Source organism: Leptodactylus fuscus, chromosome 2 (genome assembly GCF_031893055.1).
Source record: "Leptodactylus fuscus isolate aLepFus1 chromosome 2, aLepFus1.hap2, whole genome shotgun sequence".
In the NCBI taxonomy this organism is placed as follows: Eukaryota; Metazoa; Chordata; class Amphibia; order Anura; family Leptodactylidae; genus Leptodactylus; species Leptodactylus fuscus.
Window position 1 is genome coordinate 225,758,394 of NC_134266.1, and position 24,204 is coordinate 225,782,597.

General features: G+C 40.5%; 1 protein-coding gene across 1 annotated transcript in view; it reads right to left on the minus strand.

Moving 5' to 3' along the window:
* NXPH4 (neurexophilin 4) overlaps positions 1-20,019 on the minus strand; it is a 171,603-nt gene extending 151,584 nt beyond the window's left edge. Inside the window, exon 1 of the mRNA XM_075265758.1 lies at positions 19,651-20,019. Within this exon, the coding sequence (XP_075121859.1) occupies positions 19,651-19,704 (54 nt within the window). The 5' untranslated portion in view covers positions 19,705-20,019. The remainder of the gene's footprint in view (positions 1-19,650) is intronic.
* Positions 20,020-24,204: the final 4,185 nt, after the last annotated feature.

Consider the following 24,204-nt stretch of genomic DNA (forward strand, 5'->3'; position numbering starts at 1 on the left):
TCTATAGAAATAAATAAAAATTCACAGTCGTTATGTAATATGATATGGTCGTACTTAAAGGGACACTACACACTGAAAACCAAAAAAATACACAATGTATAGTTTATCACTAGCTATATCTGTAGGGTTAACTGCTACACTGCAGCTATGAGCAGGTAGACAGAAATCTTGTAGGCACAGATTCGGCAGACATTGCTTCCTGCCTGTGTGCAGTGCCATTACCAGCACGAGACCAGCTACAAACACTAGCATGACATCACAGAAAATTTAGGAGCGGTTGGGTCTCAGCTCTCATTGTTCTAATGATGTAATGGAGTGTCATAAGTGTAAAGGAGACAGTGCAGCTCCAGAGCATGAATTACAATGACACGTGTTTGGTTTTCATCTACTTTGTACATATCACCCAGCTTTCCCAGATTCTTGCAAGACACAACTACTACCTGTGGCATAACTTAGAATGGGGTTTGTAAAGATAGATTTTGCTTCAGCAGCAGTGTGTACTACAAAATTGACTGGTATGTTACCCTTCTTTCTTGAGACCCTGAAAGATATATTTGTCACGTTAAGGAACAATTACAGAACAAGGAAGAGGGTTTACTTAGGTATATTTAGTACTCACCAATCCAACATTGCCTGTTAGGTATCTAGCTTTCCCGGGACCCTGAAAAGCACGTCTGCCATGACATAGCACAATTATGTGGCACAGAGTGGTATTTATTTAGATACAGTAAGTGTAGTACTCACTATTCCCTATCACAGCTCCACATGCTATGCTACCCAGATTATCAAAAATCCGGGAATGCAAATTAAGCAAGCTTTGTCATGAATTAGGAGCAATTACAGGGATTTATCTCAGAATACTTAGTATTTAGCAGTCCTTATTACTTCATTACCTGGTATGTTACCCAGCCTTCCCAGAATCCTGAAAACTAAATCCTGACAAATTATGATATTTATGTAGGTAAAAATATATTCTGTATTCCTTTTTACATCTCAGTTCATTACATAACCAGCTTTCCTATAAACCTGAAAGGCAAATCTGGCAATCTGAATCAAGGTGATTTATTTCAGATTATGTAATTTTTATAATTCAGCAATCCCTATTGCAGTGCTACCTGGTATGCTACCCAGCTCTCCTGGCACCCTGAAAATAAAATCTGGCATGGCATTTAGTACATACTTAGTACATATACATGTAGTGTCAGGGCGATATCTATGGATACCTATCTATTAGTTGTTACTCAGCTTTCTAAAGATCCTGAAAGGTAAACATGCATAATATTGCAGGCATATAGAAATAAGGTAATTATTAAATCATAATCACACATAAGAAAATCACATTTAGACCACGCCCCTATGTGGCGTAAATACCATATTTTTTTCCGTGGCATTTTACAGTCACAACAAAGTGGATGGGATTCTAGTGAATCCCATCCTCACTTTGCGGTAAAATATGCGCAGTGTAAACGCTGCGATTTCCAAAACTGTTATGATTTTGGAAGTCGCAGCATGTCAGTTATACCTATGGAAATGCCAGTGGCTTCCCTATAGGTGTAATGGAAGCGGAAAGTCCGTAGAACTTTCTGTTCCTAGCACCGCGCAAACAACTGCTCTTTTGCTGCAGGACGCCACGTGTGGCCTTAGCATTAGCTTAATTGGGTTTTTTTTCCCACAGAATTGTAGTCAGATATACATAAAGCCGGTTTATTAATTCACCATCGCAGTCCGTGGGTTCCTCCATAGTCTAAATTTACAGCTGCAGCTTCTGGATGACATGGAGGATTTGACTGAGTGGTGATTGTACTTGTACATTATATATTACATACTATATATTACTAGGCGGCTGTTTATTCACTTTCTTTTACAGATTTACTGCAAAGAGACTATAAAGTTTTATCACAATATTTTATGAGACGATGACAAATCATTCTATATTATTTCTAATAATTATGTGGTGCTAAATATAAAAACTAAAGACAAATCACTATCTATAACACACAACAATTTACTGCCCAGGTAAAGTGACATCCAAACCAAATTTCGTAGGTATCTGTATCTGGGGCCGAAAGTTGCGCTCCAAACCTGTACATAGGTTTAGCATAGTCTGTGACCGCAGAGTTTGTAAAGCAGTAAATGCCTAAGCAGTGAACGGTATACAGATGTAGCAAATTATATTTGTGCAGCTGGCATTTAATGTAATGTGGCATACCGCTGTACGCTATTAACTTAGTGCACCGTACTAAAAGCAGGTGTATTAAAATGGCATAAAGCGCTGTGCACACTGTATTAATAGCATAGTGCAGCAGCTGTTTACAGAATGATAGCTACATCTGGGTATACAAACTATACATTTCAGGACTTTTCTTCATAACAATTGGAGGGGGATTTATACATACACACTGAATGTATTGGTAGGACACAGTAGAAGATTTATTAAGACAGTCATTTTTACGCCGGTCTTGATATCCTCTACCCTACCAAAGATAGTACTTTATCATAAATTTCCTGCATCAGTTTTCACACCTAGAATAAAATCTATGTCAGTTTGCAGCTGGTGTATATTTCATTCATGACGATGATAAAACTGGCAGGGCATATGACACTGTTCACACCGTGCTTCATGTGCAAAAAAAATTTCTGCAAATGGTGTAAAAAAAATAATTACAAACCCGTGGTATGCTCCAGTTTTCTGGCTCAGTGAGTTGATAAAGCTCATCTAGTGCGCCGGGTTGTCTACCGGGGAACCCGAACGATGGAGAGCCCATCTTGTATTACAGTGGTTATCCAAGGACACCCGCGAGCTCCAACATTTCAGACTTTTTTATACTGAAAATGGTGGCGAGAGAAGTCTTCTGTGATGGAATCTGCAGCGGAGTCTCCTGCAGAAACTCCAACGTAGATGTGAACCTAGCCTTGGTTTGATAAAACCTTTTTTTTTTTATTTTATTTTTTTTTTAATGTAGATTGTGAGCCCCACATAGAGCTCACAATGTACATTTTGTATGTCTTTGGAATATGGGATGGAAATCCATGCAAACACGGGGAGAACATACAAACTCCTTGCAGATGGCTTTTTTGCCATTGGCGGGATTTGAACACCAGGACTCCAGAGCTGCAAGGCTGCAGTGCTAACCACTGAGCCACCGTGTGGCCCCAGGTTTGACAAAACCTAACACAACTTCATGCAACGTCGGCTGCTACAGAAATGCCTCTAATGCCTAACTAATTTTCTTAAAACAAACATATACACTCACCGGCCACTTTATTAGGTACACCATGCTAGTAACGGGTTGGACCCCCTTTTGCCTTCAGAACTGCCTCAATTCTTTGTGGCATAGATACAACAAGGTGCTGGAAGCGTTCCTCAGAGATTTTGGTCCATATTGACATGATGGCATCACACAGTTGCCGCAGATTTGTCGGCTGCACATCCATGATGCGAATCTCCCGTTCCACCACATCCCAAAGATGCTCTATTGGATTGAGATCTGGTGACTGTGGAGGCCATTGGAGTACAGTGAACTCATTGTCATGTTCAAGAAACCAGTCTGAGATGATTCCAGCTTTATGACATGGCGCATTATCCTGCTGAAAGTAGCCATCAGATGTTGGGTACATTGTGGTCATAAAGGGATGGACATGGTCAGCAACAATACTCAGGTAGGCTTTGGCGTTGCAACGATGCTCAATTGGTACCAAGGGGCCCAAAGAGTGCCAAGAAAATATTCCCCACACCATGACACCACCACCACCAGCCTGAACCGTTGATACAAGGCAGGATGGATCCATGCTTTCATGTTGTTGACGCCAAATTCTGTCCCTACCATCCGAATGTCACAGCAGAAATCGAGACTCATCAGACCAGGCAACGTTTTTCCAATCTTCAATTGTCCAATTTCGATGAGCTTGTGCAAATTGTAGCCTCAGTTTCCTGTTCTTAGCTGAAAGGAGTGGCACCCGGTGTGGTCTTCTGCTGCTGTAGCCCATCTGCCTCAAAGTTCGACGTACTGTGCGTTCAGAGATGCTCTTCTGGCTACCTTGGTTGTAACGGGCGGCTATTTGAGTCACTGTTGCCTTTCTATCAGCTCGAACCAGTCTGGCCATTCTCCTCTGACCTCTGGCATCAACAACGCATTTCCACCCACAGAACTGCCGCTCACTGGATGTTTTTTCTTTTTCGGACCATCCTCTGTAAACCCTAGAGATGGTTGTGCGTGAAAATCCCAGTAGATCAGCAGTTTCTGAAATACTCAGACCAGCCCTTCTGGCACCAACAACCATGCCACGTTCAAAGGCACTCAAATCACCTTTCTTCCCCATACTGATGCTCGGTTTGAACTGCAGGAGATTGTCTTGACCATGTCTACATGCCTAAATGCACTGAGTTGCCGCCATGTGATTGGCTGATTAGAAATTAAGTGTTAACGAGCAGTTGGACAGGTGTACCTAATAAAGTGGCCGGTGAGTGTACAAGGGAATTCCTGAAGACCAGTGTAAGCCAGTTCCAGCCCACTGTGCACCAAAGTGATCTGCAACTAATCATTTAAGAGGCGTCTTTTTTTGCAAGAGTTAGGTCTATCTCTCGCCCTCTACGTGCCAGAAAGTGAAATCTACAGCACTGGTTTCTGCCATAAATTATAATAAACTAGCCTCTGCCCGCGACTTTGTCTTCATGTTGTTGGTGTCAATGATCTGCCTATATTCAGCAAATTGCTGCCATCGATGGTTTGTCTGCTCCGGCATTTCGGCAGTTCTCAAGCTGTCCTGCTGCTGAACTTGTTGCCTGCGATTGTTCCGGCATCTCAGCAACTGGCTGGGACACCATATAATGAGTGTGCTGTTGGCGTCGATGATCTACCTGCTCCGGCATTTTGACTGCTTGAAGAGCCACTTGACACCTAGCTTGCTCAATCCCCCTGAGCTCCGCTTGAACTCTGTGACTTCTGGCTGCCTTCATAGAACTCATGGTTTTAGAATTTTGTGACATATTACATTTTGTTTTTCCCAGCATGTTTAAAATTGGGAAACTGCCAATTTGGATTAAAGGGTTTGCCTGGAACAGATCAGATAATATGCAAATAATTGCTCACAATGGACTCAGGGTTATCTGTGTGTTTACATAGAGAGATAACAGAGCAGCTTTATCAATAATCTCCAATTAGCTGTGAGAGTCCTGCTGGCAACAGACGTTTAACATAGTATATGAACATAAATTCATAACAGTCGTGAAGCCATGTCATTTACCAGGATAAATTTGCCTGTCCGAGGAGAAACCGTTTTTTTAACAGGACACAAAGTCGGACATGTAGAACTTTGTGTCCGGTTAAAAAAAAAAAACAGTTTCCCCGCGGACAGGCAAAAGACACACACGGGCGGTCACCTTTGCAAACCCATTCAAGTGAATGGGTTTGAAAGCTGATCACCGGATTCCGTCTTCTGTCCAGTTTCATGGGGCAGAAGACGGAAACTGGACACATTACACAAACTGGATGACGAGCGCAGGTGTGAACCCGTCCTTACTGTGCTTTTCAGAACAGAACATGGCTGATTTTAAGTGCAGTCAAATTGTTTTTCCAGGTTGTAGTCCACATTTTATACTCTACATATTATAGATATTTTCTGTTTATCACAGATTAGAGTCTTGCCACCCATTTTCTTCTCGGAAAATGAACGTAAATGACACTTGTCTTCAAATAAAACCTAATGTAATGACTTCTGCGCTACTAACATTTTGTACAAGTTTTATTACACTATGTTAAATTGCCTCTTCCATATTTCAGGCATGAAATGGTAATGAAGACACCTACATTTCACCTTTCCCTTTGCTTATGCCTATGGGCATTACAGAAAAATGTTCTATTGGTGAATAAAAAAGCAGTTCTTGTAAAATAATATAAGACGAAGACTGGCCTATAAGAGTGATAGGGTCTGGATCTGTTATGTTTAGTGACAATAAATGCCTCAAATACACCCACATTCAAAACTTACACATCTACAGGAAGGGAATGATACATTAATATTTGATTTATTCAATGTTTTCTCCATGTAAAATAATATATTTTATACATTAGATATCGGGGTTGTCCAACTGCATTTTTTTAAACAAATGACAAAGCAGCAGAAAAAAAATAAAAATAAAGAAGTAACAAACACTTTATGCGTCACCTCTCCAGTGCCAGTACTTCCCAAATCCCCTACACGACGCCTGATAATACAACATGTGACCCCTGCAGCCAGTCATTGGCCATAGTTGTGTCCTGTGTCCACAAATCACCTATATTCACATGACCGTTGGTGATCACTGATCCCTCATACATTGCAGTATATGGAGGGATCCATGAAAACAGACAAAGATAACATGACCTATATTTTGAAGGGCCCCTACAAAGGACCATCAAAATATTGGTCATATGCATAGCCCGCAATCACAGTGATATTAATGCGGTCGTGCGAGGGTCATTCAAAAACGCGTCCATCACATGGCTGATTTGTGTGAATATAAGGTAACTGAAGTAGTTATATCTTGTGTTCACACATCATGGCTGAAGCAGAGTGAACATTAACAGGGAACACAGGAAGGGTCAGCGTGAAAGTGTGTGTGTGTGTGTGGGGGGGGGGGTATAAATATGGCTAAGGTCCCACATTGCAGAAACATTTTTTTTTTTGTTGTTGCAGATTTTATTGCATTTTTTTTGAGCCAAAGCCAAGTATGGCTACAAAAGGAATGAGAATTATATAGGAAGATCTTATACTTCGACCTTCTTCTCAATCCACTCTGGGCTCTGGCTCAAAAACCACATCAAAAATCAGCAACAAAAAAGCTGCATTTCCACCATCTGTCACCAGCACTTGGTGACAGATTCTCTTTAGAGAATCTTTAGAGAATCTGTCATCAAAACCCAGCATATCAACCCACTTGAATCGGTGTCGCCGTTGCTGAGATAACTATGTTTCTGTCAAATTGCTGTTGCTCCACAGATGTAAGCACCAATGCCCTCAACGTGCCAAAGAGATCATTTGCATACTGCCAAAATATAGAAATATGTTGGCAAACGAGGGTTTGACTCACCATTTGGTGCAGATGACCCAACTTATCTACATATCTGGGTTGATATACTAGGTTCTGGTGATACCCACTGATCACATGTTGATGACCTATCCTAAGAATACTTGATCAATACATAAGTCCTCGAAAACCCTTTTCTTTTAAAAAGGACCTTTCATGTCCTCGGACATATGCGGTTTTATAAACTGCTAGAAAGCCATTCCCATTGTGTGCCCCCGGGTAGGAGATATTGGTGCCATTACCTATCTCTTTCCACAGTTCCTTACTATCTAGCTGGGCTGTAAGGAATGCCCCCCCCCCCAACAGTAATTGTCCATAGCACTGTACTATCAGAGGGGGCATTCCTTACCGCCCAGCGATGATGCTCAGCTGTGAAGAACGTCCCCAAGTAGTAGTCTATAGATGAGTACAGTCAGGGGAGGCGTTCCTCACAACTTATCAGGCACCAAAAGTAACTGTTCAGGAATGGTGGGGCTAAAGACTGTGTTGGAATCAGCCCATGCTAGGAACTGGAGTTAGTGGAGGTGGTGAAAAGTCCTTTTCAAGGTCTCCTATCTGGTCTTTCTCAGTTTTATACAAATGTGTACACCTTCTGACAGTGAAGAGCTATGGTACTGGCACCGTTAGCTCTTCACCCAGGGCACAGAACATAAAACAGCTTGTACCCCAGGAGGTGAAAGGTCCTCTTTAAGTTGCATATGTACTGAATATATGGAAAAATGCCATAGGAGGGTCAGGATTGTCAGCATTGTGTACAAATGATGAAAAAATCTGGAAATTCCACCACCAGTTTGCCCTGTTTAAAACTTTTTTTGGCACATATTATGTAAAAAAAAAAAAAAAAAATGCAAGAAAATGTGGCCTGTTTAGTAAATGTGGGTTATGAGAATATAGCCATATCCACAAGTCTTGCAGAAGAGAGTGAAGATTGAAATTGTAGATGTGTATCTTCTCAGGCTCCATTGTCTTACATTAGCTACATATACAATAGGGACCTCACTAATGTGGAGCGATTATGGCACGACATATGCTGTGAAATTATATTTTAAAAAGGGGTTTGCCTATTTATGATCTGTTGCAGAACAGAACCCTCTGCTCGATTCTGTAGATTTTTACTTATTCAATTCATCCTCTTGAATTCTACATTATGTGAAAGATCTACTAATAGAACCCATAGAAGAGTTGGGAACATTACAGTAGTATATATATATATATATATATATATATATATACACACTGTATATACAGTCCTATGAAAAAGTTTGGGCACCCCTATTAATCTTAATCATTTTTAGTTCTAAATATTTTGGTGTTTGCAACAGCCATTTCAGTTTGATATATCTAATAACTGATGGACACAGTAATATTTCAGGATTGAAATGAGGTTTATTGTACTAACAGAAAATGCGCAATATGCATTAAACCAAAATTTGACCGGTGCAAAAGTATGGGCACCCTTATCATTTTATTGATTTGAATACTCCTAACTACTTTTTACTGACTTACTGAAGCACAAAATTGGTTTTGTAACCTCAGTGAGCTTTGAACTTCATAGCCAGGTATATCCAATCATGAGAAAAGGTATTTAAGGTGGCCAATTGCAAGTTGTTCTACTATTTGAATCTCCTCTGAAGAGTGGCATCATGGGCTACTCAAAACAACTCTCAAATGATCTGAAAACAAAGATTGTTCAACATAGTTGTTCAGCGGAAGGATACAAAAAGCTGTCTCAGAGATTTAACCTGTCAGTTTCCACTGTGAGGAACATAGTAAGGAAATGGAAGACCACAGGGACAGTTCTTGTTAAGCCCAGAAGTGGCAGGCCAAGAATAATATCAGAAAGGCAGAGAAGAAGAATGGTGAGAACAGTCAAGGACAATCCACAGACCACCTCCAAAGAGCTGCAGCATCATCTTGCTGCAGATGGTGTCACTGTGCATCGGTCAACTATACAGCACACTTTGCACAAATAGAAGCTGTATGGGAGAGTGATGAGAAAGAAGCCGTTTCTGCACGTACGCCACAAATAGAGTTGCCTGAGGTATGAAAAAGCACATTTGGACAAGGCAGCTTCATTTTGGAAACAAAAATTGAGTTGTTTGGTTATAAAAAAAGGCGTTATGCATGGCGTCCAAAAAGAAACAGCATTCCAAGAAAAACACATGCTACCCACTGTAAAATTTGGTGGAGGTTCCATCATGCTTTGGGGCTGTGTGGCCAATGCCGGCATCGGGAATCTTGTTAAAGTTGAGGGTCGCATGGATTCCACTCAGTATCAGCAGATTCTTGAGAATAATGTTCAAGAATCAGTGACGAAGTTGAAGTTACGCCGGGGATGGATATTTCAGCAAGACAATGATCCAAAACACCGCTCCAAATCCTCAGGCATTCATGCAGAGGAACAATTACAATGTTCTGGAATGGCCATCCCAGTCCCCAGACCTGAATATCATTGAACATCTGTGGGATGATTTGAAGCGGGCTGTCCATGCTCGGCGACCATCTAACTTAACTGAACTTGAATTGTTTGTCCAAAATACCTTTATCCAGGATCCAGGAACTGATTAAAAGCTACAGGAAGCGACTAGAGGCTGTTATCTTTGCAAAAGGAGGATGTACTAAATATTAATGTCACTTTTCTGTTGAGGTGCCCATACTTTTGCACCGGTCAAATTTTGGTTTAATGCATATTGCGCATTTTCTGTTAGTACAATACACCTCATTTCAATCCTGAAATATTACTGTGTCCATCAGTTATTAGATATATCAAACTGAAATGGCTGTTATAAACACCAAAATATTTAGAACTAAAAATGATTAAGATTAATAGGGGTGCCAAAACTTTTTCATAGGACTGTATATATATATATATATATATATATATATATATATATATATATATATATATATATATATGCATTGGAATATCATCAACAAGTTCTGGACTGTGGTCAGTGGTCAGAGGTGTTTTCAGATTAAAGTAAATTTTGCACTTCATTTGGAAGGTCCCAGAGTCTGGAGGAGGAGTGGAGAAGCTGCTGTACACAATCCAAGATGCTTGAGGTCTAGTGTGAAGTTTCCACAATCAGTGATGGTTTGGGGAGCCATGTCATCTGCTGGTGTAGGACCACTGTGTTTTGGTCAGCACATCCTCTACCAAGAAATTCTAGAGCACTTCATGGTTCCTTCTACTGACAAACATTTTGGAGATGGAATTTTCATTTTCCAACAGGACTTGATACCTGTCCACACTGCCAAAAGTACCAAGACCTGGTGTAATAAGGGGGTGTTCACACTACCGTCGGTGTCCGACAGGTAGTGTCCGCTCCTAGTGTCCGCTCAAAATCTGGCACGGACATTAGGAGCGGACACTAGCTGTGTCCGTGACACCTGTCATTTATTTCAGTGGGCATCAGGTGCGTTCTTTTGCACTCTGTGCCCTTCCTTCCCTGTCCGCAAGTGAAGATGTCCGACTTCTCAAGCGGACAGAAGAACCCTACAGGTCGGGTTTTTCTGTCCGCTTGAGAAGTCGGACATCTTCACTTGCGGACAGTGAAGGAAGGGCACGGAGTGCAAAAGAACGCACCTGATGCCCATTTAAATAAATGACAGGTGCCACGGACACAGCTAGTGTCCACTCCTAATGTCCGTGAGAGATTTTGAGCGGACACTAGGAGCGGACACTACCTGTCGGACACCGACGGTAGTGTGAACGCCCCCTAACCAAGGTATCACTGTGCTTGATTGGCCAGCAAACTCACCTTACCTTAACTCCATAGAGAATGTATGGGGTATTGTCAAGAGGAAGATGAGAGACCCCAGACCCAACAATGCAGACGAGCTGAAGGCTGTTATCATACAACCTGGGCTTCCATAACACCTCTGCAGTGCCACAGGCTGATCCCTCCATGTCACATTGCTGCATTGATGCCGTCATTCATGTAAAAGGAGTCCCAGACTTTTCATTTGGCCAACATGTCTGTGTTAAATATTTTTTTTACAGTTGTTCCTATATAATAATCTAATTTTCTGAGATAATGACTTTTGGCTTTTCCTTGGCTGTAAGCCAGAATCATCAACAGTAACAGAAAGAAACACTTGAAAGAGTTCACTCTGTAATGATTCAATATAATATATGTAAGGCAGGTTTGGTGTTAAGCATGTAGTCATGCAACGCTGAAGTCCTAGGTTCAATTTCTGCCAAGGACGACAGCTTCAAGGAGTTTGTATGTTCTCCTTGGGCTTGTGTGGGTGTCCTCCCACACTCCAATGAGATTTACTGATAGGGAAAAAATAAATATATATATATATATATATATATATATATATATACAGTACATATATCTATGTGTGTGTGTTTCACTTTTTCAATTGAATTACTAAAAAATAAGTAACTTTTTGATGATATTCTAATTCATACTAGTATATGTAGCATATATATATGAAAAGTGTGTGTATACAGTATTATATATATATATATATATATATATATATATATATATATATATAGTGACAAGCTTGTGACCAGCCAACCAGACCAGCTTATTTTTATCAATTTTTAATTTTCTGTGTCATATTATAATTATGTTTCCAGTATTATCATTAATATGGTCATGAGATTATTATGTCATTGTCATGGTTTTCATTTTTACAATATAACACAGTAAAATTTCTAAATTTTTACTGAATCTAGTATAGCTTTGCCACCAATTTCTTAATACATCTGATGCACCTTCCTACGATATTAGACACATGCCTAACACCTCAGAGAAAATACAGACATGTCACAGTTAAGACACATTCTACATACAGGACATTCACACATTTGGCACATGACGCATTGATACTTGTTCACACCTTACATATATTTACACGCACTTACATTATATATTAGACACAAACAGCATACAGGTCATTCACATAAACATACGGCACACATGCTATACACATGCCTTTCTGGCAAAGCCCCATCACTAAACTCCACCCCCTTGACAGGTACCGGAAAAATATTTTGTGCAGCTCTCCTCCCTTATCCCCTAGCACTGCCTGAGTACATGTTGCTGTTCTCTGCATGGGATGGGCCCCTTGCCCTCTAGGCCCCCTTGCAGTGCACAGGAGGGATCCATCCCTGAATGCAATGACAGCCAGGACCAGCACAGTAATGGCTCTCTGCATTGGCTATCTAGCACTTGTCCTCCATCTAAGACATTCTCATGCCATAACAGAACACAAGGGAAGGGGTTAACTCGATGAGACAAGTGATATAATGTTTTAGTCTTTGGTCACTTGTTGTAATTTATGAAAGCATTGGCTATTATATTGTAACTGAATGTTTCTCTCTTTTCTTCCATCCTATGAATAGCAGTATAATGTATTCCATAGAATGACAGAATAGCTGTAGGACATTGCACATACCTATAGTGTCGAGTCCTGCAGGGATATTAATGCTCAGTGATTCAGAATGGTTGTGACACTCAACATATATACTACTGAGATAATGTATTAAAATACAATACCCCGCAATACAGGTTCACAGATATCCAACAGAGTATATCACTACAGGCATCTATAATGTTATTGCATGCTAGATGATGTAAAATACAAATAAAAATAGACAAATTATAATGGTCCATATAATATATTTATATCAGCAAACAAAGAATATGCAGGCTGCCTAAGTGCATTATTTTAGGAGGCCCCGAAATATATAGATTAATAGATATAACATTATTTCTGATAATAAGAAATAACAGAAATGAGCATTTACATACACTCAATTATTTCCTAAAGGGACAAACAGAAAGCAGTGTTCATCCTGGGCTTCCTGGTTCATGTAAAGCCACTTATACATAGGAGCATGAGCAAATGTAACTGCATTAGGATATAGCGCCACATTGCGAAAATGCATTGAGAAAAAAATGATATGTATTACAGTAACGACGAACTGAATGCGATTTCATATCATTTAGTCCACACATTGCGGTACAAAAAAACTGCAGAAAATCGTAACATTCTAACTGTGGAATGGCCAGCATCTTACCTATTGATTTAATAGGGGAAGAAAAAACACAGAAAAAAAGCAGCATTTTTTCTGCCAGGTTTTTTTGGCCTTATCCTAACCATCGTATACCGTGCAGGGTCTGAGAAAAGTTGGTGACAACCTCATTGTCCGTTATCATTGGATGACATAACCATTCATCATACAAAATGTGTGACTTCTGTAGAGTAACCTCTTTACACATCTCCATTTGGACTTGAGGAGAAATATTATATATATCATTGTGTACAAAATATATATTCATTATGGCAATCCCAATACAGATTTACTAAGAGAAATTGAATAAAGCTGATGGATTTGTGATCAGCCAGTTTGTGGCTGCAGAAGGTTGCATGACATGGCGAGTATTCAGTGTCTTTTTGATAAAGTGTATTTTTGAGCAGTTACAACAGCTGGAAATTAATAACATCGATGGTGGACTGTGGGGGACTATTCCCCAAACCCTTATATCACAGCAATAATCACACAGTCAACACATTTCCGAGTAATATAATGCTGACTCTCCAGGCAGCACAATATGGTGGTAGCACCACAACAGCGGAGGGCCTTATTACATTACTGCCTCAATAAGATTATGGTGTGTACAGAACAAGTAACAGATACTCCCAGCATACTAAGTAAGTCGTAGAGTCAGGGCACAGTATGGAGGGGGAACATGCTGAGTCCCCACTTCTCCGACACTGCACAACATCATCTGCTCAACATACAAACCACATTACCTGTCACATCATCTTACAGATCGCCAACACCTTCCCCCCTAAAATATATTGTGGGCTCTGCACTGGGAATCCTAGGAGATATGTTATAACATACTGACAGTATAAAGGTAGATGCAAAAATAAAGGGACAGGGATACTTTTCCACCTCTAGTCGAAATATGAAAGTAATACAAATCTGGTATCATGATGGGTTAACTATATGGGATTAAAATAAATTTTATGATATATTTATCTCAGTTGTCTCAGTTATGAATGTCAAGTGACAAAACCAGCTCTGCTACATTTAATTCTGCATTTCTGTTGCCATTGACTATAATCTCCCAGCAAAACATTGTCTGACATTGCATAAGGATATTTCCCATTATAAGCCAGTATATACACATCATATTTTACATCCTATAGGTGCGTACATGTGCATCCATATAGGTGTATATGTATCCTACCATTCAGACTTTTTGAGGATCTCAAAATCACATCCAATAAAGTTTTCCAAAGGGAAAACCGATGAAGTGTGAGACTAAGTTGTATCACTAGTGTTCCTCATATCTGCAGAAAAGCCCACCCAACCACTAACTAAATGAAAAAACAGCCACAAAAAGTCAAGATTGATAAGTAAACCACAATGAGCCTATATAACGTGAAATATATCCTAGGTATTTAATAGGAAGTATAAAGTATTGAGGGACACATCACAAATGTAGCAGAGCTAACAAATTCCAGATGTTGTAGAGCTGAGTTGGTATTTTCACATATAATGTGTTGTCTATGGCTAAACATAGGACAACGGATTAAGCTTGCAATGCACAGATGTGGCAGCCCAAAGGGTTAAATCTCACCTCTGCTAAATCTGTGCACGGAGAAGGCCACAAGAAATACAAGGTGGAGTTGTCGTATCAGTACATTGTACATTCATTCCTATGGAGGTGTTTATATGGAGATTTGTAGACGGAGCATTGAATAGAATTGTGTTGTGCTCTTTAAAATGTATTAACCCTTTAGCTACTGTTATACAGTGTAACGTTACTTCCATCATTATCCAGCTGTTTACACTTATTTTGTGAAGGGATTTTGAAGATAATATATGCCAGATGGCCTTTAACCCTGCCAGGCGTAGGAGAAGCCATTTTGAATTGACATGGTCCTTAACCAAAGACGATGTAGAAGAAGGCCACCTGGTGGCTGAATGAATGATTACATTGGAAATACACGATTATGCACTGAAATCTAATGTCATAATTGAGACACAACATGACATGGGCCTTGTACGCACAATACAGATATGTTTTTTAAGCCAAAACCCGAGTTAAATTCAATGAAAAGAGGCACAACAAAAACTGTTCCACAATGCCGAAGTAGGAACGAGGCCACATAATTAGCGCTTTTTAATTAGTTATACAACTGGACTTAAGGACACAGCCATCGATGTCTACAATGGTGCTGCTATAGAATTAAATTTATCGATGTCTACCCTAGCACCAATATACAATCACACCCATCAATGTCTACCCTGGCACCAATATACAAACACACCCATCAATGTCTACCCTGGCACCAATATACAAACACACCCATCAATGTCTACCCTGGCATCTCTATACAATCACACCCATCAATGTCTACCCTGGCACCAATATACAAACACACCCATCAATGTCTACCCTGGCACCAATATACAATCACACCCATCAATGTCTACCCTGGCACCAATATACAAACACACCCATCAATGTCTACCCTGGCATCACTATACAATCACACCCATCAATATCTACCCTGGCATCACTATACAATCACACCCATCAATGTCTACCCTGGCATCACTATACAATCACACCCATCAATATCTAATATGGCACCACTATAGGGTCACACCCATCAATGCCTATTCTTACATCATTATGGAATCACGTCCATCAATATCTACCTTGATACCATTATAGAATTATATCCATCGGTGATTTCCTTTTGACCATAATTCAGATAGTCCTTGATGATACACATAACTATGCCACATGCCACATATTCAAATGTTTGCCCTCGCTGTATTGTAGAAAGAAGTTTTATCACAAGTACTGGGTAAATTTGAGAAACCATTTACCGTAAGCTCTACACTCGGTTATACCTGAAGTTCGTTTTTCACTTAATAACTGACTAAATATATAAGAAAGGAGTCATTAAACTCAGAACCTTATTATGTAGACTATACTGAAATCTAATGGTCCATCCACTTTTCTCTATTCTGTAGGCCTCACCTCATTTTTTTTTTCCCTTTCATCCATTTTTTATTTGGTTTTATTTTTTAAGATACAATAAAAAATATGAAAAATTGCAAGATACATCCGATACATGCAGAACATCCATATTCCTGACTACAACCGTTAAGGTATTACTGTGCAACACAGGAAAATACATATAGCAGAATAGTCACACTGCCATAAAATAGGAATATTCAATATCACAACCAAAAATAATAGACATGAGACGAGAGTGGAGAATACATAGACGGGTATAAAGGTTAATAGGGCAGAGGGGAGTAATAGGGTACTGAGGGTTCAGCGGGTTGTGAGGACATATAGTACCATAAAGATCTTCAAGTCTCCTCCAGTATTTAGGTGTCACTATATGCTATACAATGGTACCAGGTATCCACACTTTCCCGTTACCTGCAGCCAATATATTATTAACCTGCTCTTACTTCGCTTTATATTTGCTTTATTATAACTTCATGACATGTAATAATAAGGATTAATAAAGATAACTGTATCGTAGTGGGGTAACAGTGATAAGGCAGCTCAAGCCTCCCTATATAGTAATGCAAAGCTTTCTATAGGGAACTAAAATCTACCTATTGAGTACAGGTAGTAACAATGACAATGTAACTTATATACTGCATAAACGGATCTTCAATTATTGTGCAATACATGAAAATTAAACATTTTGCACATGGCACACAATCTTGTCATATATGAAAGATATAATAAATAGAACACAATGAACATGAAATGATTCTACAATCCATTCTGTCTGCTCTGATATATTCACCTATTTTCTTGGCTTTTCCTTTGACTATACGTGATCCAAACTAATAGCATGAAGTAAGAACAGGACATGTATGAGGGATGCTGCCATGTATGATGGTCAACAATATGCACGATGGACACGCAGTATGAAGATCAGGTGCGGTATGATGATGATGATGATGATAATGTGCACACTAGCAGACATTGCTGATGCAGGAGAAGACCTTATCTGCTGCATTCACATCAATGATTAGAGATAATAAGGTATATTACAAACTAAGTCATTAGACATACCGGCACAAAACGCTCAATAAAATAGCACAATTGGGTTTAATTGTAAAAGTAAGTTATCCACAGTTTCACATTATCATGGTCGACAACACCTAAGAGCTGACAATCTATGAGATACAAATGTATGATGTGGATATCCGGACAAGTTGGTGTAGTGTTAGTGTAATAAGATAAGGCAGGTAAGGGACAGAGGGGTCTCTCCTTGAGGTGATGATGCCATCTGTAACCTGTGGATTTAAGACAGTGGATACATACAAGTAATGGCTGTTAATGATGTAGTGAGCCTATCATTACAATACAATCCAGCCATGTAGCAGCAGAAGACAGCGTGTGCACAGGCTAGGAGAAATCTTATTAATTTATAATTTATGTTCACTGAGAATATAAATTATTTTCAATCATAGTTACACTGATGCCGCTCCTGAAATGAGGGCTGATTTAATATGAGAGCGGTGTACTTGACATAAACCCAGCTATACTGTGACTCAATCTACAACGGCGAAGGCACTTTGAAAACTGGGAATATGTTTTTGGGATGAGGATCGGACTTCATACTTTTCAACATTGGGATTTTCATAAATAAGTGATGTTGTAGATCTGTAGAGTTACCTATCAGAATGATACCGTATTTATGGGACTGTATGAAATGTATTGTGTGCTATATAACAAGTGCCAGGATATACAGTATTTATGACTATATGATATTTAATGGTAACCAAACTCTACTGAACCCAATTCTGAGTGTAGTTAACCCTTCTAAGTCTCACCACACTCACAAGAATTAGGGCCACTGAGATATGGAGGGCTACTTGTTGGGCACCGTGGAGTTTCTAATAAAACGGCCGCTGGGAAAGGTCAAGCCAACAATATGTTTCACATTTCTGCAGCACTGCAAAAAAATTACAGCACTCACCAATATAAGGAGCCATCTCTGAGTTTCCCGTGAGTACGACAGGGGACAATGGGGTGTTGGGGTTACCTACATGACTGTTGAGTCTTTGAGTACAGTTTTTGCAATCTATGGGTGAAATCTTAATAACCTTGAAAACTGCAAAGTGAATGGTCAATCCACAGCGCTCATTACAAATCTCACATGACACAATGAGCTCTGGTTACAAAGGCACCTTTTATACAATATACCGTCTCCAGTCATTTGTGCCCTGTGGGCCTACAAGTGTTTGATCTACTGGATTTTTATGCTAAGGAGTTAATACCTATCTTATTAGGATGCATGGGCAGTGTAAGGGGGCACCCTGTCTCCGGGAATAATTCACTCATTATAATAGGACACAGGATACAGTCTTAACGCTTTATTCCCAAAGCTTAAAGGACAACTTTTATCGAACACTTCTTTGATTCGCTACAAATTAGATAATAAGAATGAATAAACCACTATATAAGCTATAAATGACTTGATACATATGTAGCACTGCACAATAAGCCTATGCAATGTGCTTCTAGAGCAGGGGTGCAGCACCTTATATAGCTGGGGAACCACAATGAAGTTAAATTGGTGGTGAGGAGCCGATGGAGGAAAGAGGTATTACACGTGGAGAAAGCTGCAGATAAATCTAGTGTGATATGTGACCCACCTTTATTATATCTCCCTAACCGGCACTGTCTGTATTATCAGTGTATATATATATGATCAGTGCATATGGCTGAGAGTTACTATACAAAGCCACAAAGCTGAGGGTCAAGATCCACAAGTCGTTCCTGAGCCACTAGTTAGGGACCACCGTATAATAGGCTACAATAATGTCACCAGAGACCTTACTAGTTATAGGAGATACGCACCGGCAATGCTCATCTTCAGATTAATGTGGGGGATATTATTAACCCATTCCTTCCCAGCAATGTGGGACTTAACACATGAAGGCTTAAAAAACACACACACAAAACAGCAGCAGCTAATATCATTCACACCTATGGGAGGTTCGGATAAAGTAGCGATAATGGAACAGACATTTTTCTGGACTTTCTACTCCTAATCCTATTGAGGAGCACTATAGACAGACTCTGGCTAGTCTGACATGACTAATACCGAAGCAGAGATACTGCATCTAGTAGATAAGAGACTTTACTTGGAGTTCTCTGTTACTGGCCATCCGCTATGGGCAGCACAGCTTGCTACACAGGGCAGGCTATCAGTACACTTACATGCCCAGCATGGCACAATCTACTAATACACTCAACTAGCAAACAAGTCCTACACTGTATTTCATGCCAATAAACCTGAGCTCATGTACCCTGAGCTCAGTGTGTTTAGTCTCCGAGAGAAGCAGCAGCCCACACACTGAAGACTTCCAGGCAGGAGGCTGCATACCCCCACCTACTTCTTTCCTGCTTTTGCTCCCAGTTTTCTTCTCAAACAAGTTTTGAGCTTTTACATTTTTTCATGCATTCAGAAAAACAAGGTGATCACAGCCTGCTCCATTAACCCCATCATGACTGTATCTCCCAGTACTTCCTCCACCACCTCCTGCTCTTCCTTACCTTGGGAAGAATCCACTGGCAGATGATAGCAAAAGCCAAGCAGAGGAGATCCATTCTTGTCCTAGGGACCTGTTCCCCACTGGAGGAAAAGATGCAGATGGGGTCTTCCTAGCTCAGGGTGCAGTGACCTGTCCAGTGTGTTTGTATGGTCGGATTTAGAACAGGGATAAAACCTTCCCCCATTGAATCAGCCACTTTCTGTCTATGGTGAAGGTGAGAAGAGGACAGTGAAAAGATGGGGTGGTGGAGTTTTTGGACAAGTCTGATAGGTAACAAGGGAAATAGGAGCTTCTCCACTTGCTTTGAGGTTGTGGAAGTGTGATGTGTTACAGGAGAAAGTCCAAGGAACGAGTTTCAAGGTCCATTGCCACCCCCAGCCCCTCCAGTGGTGAGCAGAGAAGACCCCCTCCTTTCATCATTTCATATTCCTCCAATCCTCCTCTGCCTGGCACAGGCTTATCCTGGCCCCTTGTTCCTCCCATCTCTGTATTGTCTGAGTAGTACTGAACATTTCTGCTGTCTTCTGTACCTGGAGCTGCTATGATGGGGATAGGGATAGAGCTGAGGATGAGAGCAGAACATCTGACACAGGCTGCAGACCCAGCACTGGGGTCTACACCTGGTCCCATACACATCATATGTCTAATCTGAACATGTGTCTATGTCGAGGTGTGCACTATGCTAAAGGACTGGCATTGCAATAGTTTAGCCAGAGGCTGTGCTCTTGTGAATGAACTTCTCCTGCCAGCTCTCATTGCCTGTTGCATTAGCAGTTCTCCCTTTGTGACAAGTCACAGCATTAACCATCCTATCTGCACATTAGTAAAGTAATAGCACAGAAATAAGTTTAGCTCCAGGCATGAATCCTATCGATCTTCAAACCATTCTGTTCATTGCTGATACAAGTGCAATGTTATATGTCAGCCTGCAATGCTGGATAATGTGTATCAGAGGGCGATCCAGCTGCACAGTCAGGGCATAGCCCCCCTCCCCAGCACCAGCCTGTCCCTACAGGGGATCCAAGAGGCACACTACTATCTTTATCATGACACCTGTCTCTGACAAGAAGCAAATGTTCATCTATTGCATTGATATTTGTCCATAGTTTTCATTACAAGAGTCCAATGGCAAACACAGCCTTCATTTCACGAGGTAATGAGGTTTATTCTCCCTCCAGGAACTCAGAAGAATCCGGCGTGCTGATCCCTGGAATAATATTTTGGATGTAATTCCCTTCTCCCCATCCAGGGCAGTGAGGATAAATGAATGTGACCAATTAGATTGTACCGCACCCTCTGCATAATAAATCCAGGATCGCACAATGCTGCTGTTATTACCGGAGAGAAGCTGTGTGTGCACAGGGCATTACTGGGGAATACACAGCGCCAGTAATTATGGAGGCAAATGAGTCAATTCACCTCCCATGAAAGAGTCAGCACCAGAGACAGGGAATAATGTTATTGGATGCATTGTATCCTTCTTAGCCTCTGATCACATTGTTATTGATTGAAAAGCTTTTTCTGCTCCAGACCCTGATGTTAATGGCGACAAAATGAAAATATTATAGATTGTTAACACTTCAGGATCTGATCTGTCATCCTGTCCAAGTAATAGGATACCTGCCATGGCTGCCGAACATTACACTTACAGGGCATTAGTGTAGTAATGAATTGTAACAATCCCAGCACTTTCCACATGTCTGGAGCTGTGTCCTGCCAGCAATAAGGCTGTGTTCACACTCCTGCTACTGGCGTTACTGGTACCTTATACAGAATGACATGGAACAGACTGGATGTACTCTAGATAGATTATACAGGCTGGCATCGATAATATGTAGAGCAGGTACATTGTACAGACTGGCACTGACTATATATAAAGCACAGGCACATTGTACAGACTGGCACTGACTATATATAAAGCACAGGCACATTGTACAGACTGGCACTGACTATATATAAAGCACAGGCACATTAGACAGACTGGCACTGACTATATATATAGCACAGGCACATTAGACAGACTGGCACTGACTATATATATAGCACAGGCACATTGTACAGACTGGCACTGACTATATATATAGCACAGGCACATTGTACAGACTGGCACTGACTATATATAAAGCACAGGCACATTGTACAGACTGGCACTGACTATATACATCACAGGCACATTATACAGACTGGCACTGACTATATACATCACAGGCACATTGTACAGACTGGCACTGACTATATATAAAGCACAGGCACATTGTACAGACTGGCACTGACTATATACGTCACAGGCACATTGTACAGACTGGCACTGACTATATATATCACAGGCACATTGTACAGACTGGCACTGACTATACATCATGGTCACATTATGCAGACTGGCACTGACTATATATATCACAGAAACATTGTATAGACATGCACTGACTGTACACATCACAGGTGCATTGTACAGACTGGCATTGTCTTTATACATCACACATTATGCAGACTGGCACTGACTATATATATCACAGAAACATTGTTCAGACTGGCACTGACTATATATATCACAGGCACATTGTACAGACTGGCATTGTCATTATACATCACACATTATACAGACTTGTATGAAATATATACATTTACAGACACATTATATAGACCATCATAAAATATATACATTACAGACATGTTATACAGACTGACATGGCACATATACATTACAGACATTATATACACTGACTTGGAATATTTGAAGACAGATATATACATTGAACAAACATTATACAAACATTTACATTGCAGATTCATTGTATAGACTGGCATCTACTACAGTATATGCATTATAGCCATATTACACTCAACAGACGGGAATGCAATATGTACATTACAGATACATAAAGATTAGCATGAAATATATGCATTACACATAAACTATACAGATTACTGTGGAATATGTACATTAATCTTCCTTACATAGACTGGTATTGGATAAAACATTACAGTTATTACCTTATGTAGACTGGGAATGCATATCTGCACTATATGTACCTTAGGTAGATTGGCATTGAATGCATCAATTACATCTACTTAATGCAGACTGCCATAGCCATTTAGCGTGGAAAGATAATCGATGACTTCTAGCATCAGATAAATGAATTGCAGTTTCTACAAACTAAATAATGACAGTTTTCATATACAGACTAGAAATATCCATTATGGTTCTAGACCCTTATACAGACTGGCACTGGATATATCTATTACCAATACAGGTATAATACCATATACAGACTGGCATTGGATATATACAATCAGATATAGTACTTTATAAAGACCGGACTGCATATACTGTATCAATTACAGGTATAGTACCCTATATAGACTGGTACTGGATATATTCATTACAGTTATAGTACCTTATATATACTGGCAGTATATGCATTAAAGGTATAAGCATATTACGCTGGCACTGGATATATCCATTAGAGATATAAGCATAATACCTTATATAGACTGGCACTAGATATGTCTATTACAGGCAGGGCTGCCATCAGGAATTTTGGGGCCCCATACAGCCTAAGTGTCTGCCCCCCCCTCCCCCGCCATTTTAAAACTACCTTATTTTGCGACATACCAATTCTGTATTACATTTCCCTTTATTTAGCAGCATTACAAGGCTTAATCAGATTCTATTTGCAGGTAAAATCTGCTCCGTGTGACAGCCCCTATGGAGAGCCAACACCATTTATAAGAGCCCTCCTAATAAATCCTCAGGGTTTATTCACATTGCGTTTTTGGCCTCCCTTGCCGGGATACGTTGGTAACCAGTCAGAATCAGCTGTCAACTTATCCCTGCACGAAGAACTGGCCATTAAAAAAAAAGGGGGGCCTGCAGTTCTCCGTGCAGGGATAAGTGGGTAGCTGATTGTGACTGGTTACCAACGTATCCCGGCAAGGGAGGCCAAAAACGCAATGTGAACACTCCATTAAAGTGAAAGTCCCACCCCCAAACAGGTTGCTATGCTAGTAGCATAGCCTACATCATTATTATTCTCCAGCTAAAAACTTATATATTATATATTATTGCCCCAGTTCCCTCTCCGCAGTGCCGCACACCCGATGTCCCAACAATCCCCCCCCGTCCACCTTCTAACATCTTTCCATTGCCCCCTGTACCCATACCTCTCAACTTTTGAAGAACCAAAAGAGGGACAAAATGTGCGGCGCGCTTTGCACGCCGCGGGAAATTTAGCCCCACCCACTGTTATGTTGACTCCGCCCACTCATTAATTTTCCATTGGCCCGCACACAGTATAATCCTCCTACATTCACCCGTAAATTATATGTTTAATATATTAAATCTCTCCCCTAGCTTCATTTACACCCTTCATCTGCCCCGAGATTCATGTCCCCTCCATCTCTGCCCCCAGATTCATGTCCTCACATCTCTGCCCCCAGATTCATGTCCCCCCATCTCTGCCCCCAGATTAATGTCCCCTCCATCTCTGCCCCCAGATTCATGTCCCCCCATCTCTGCCCCCAGATTCATGTCCCTCCATCTCTGCCCCCAGAT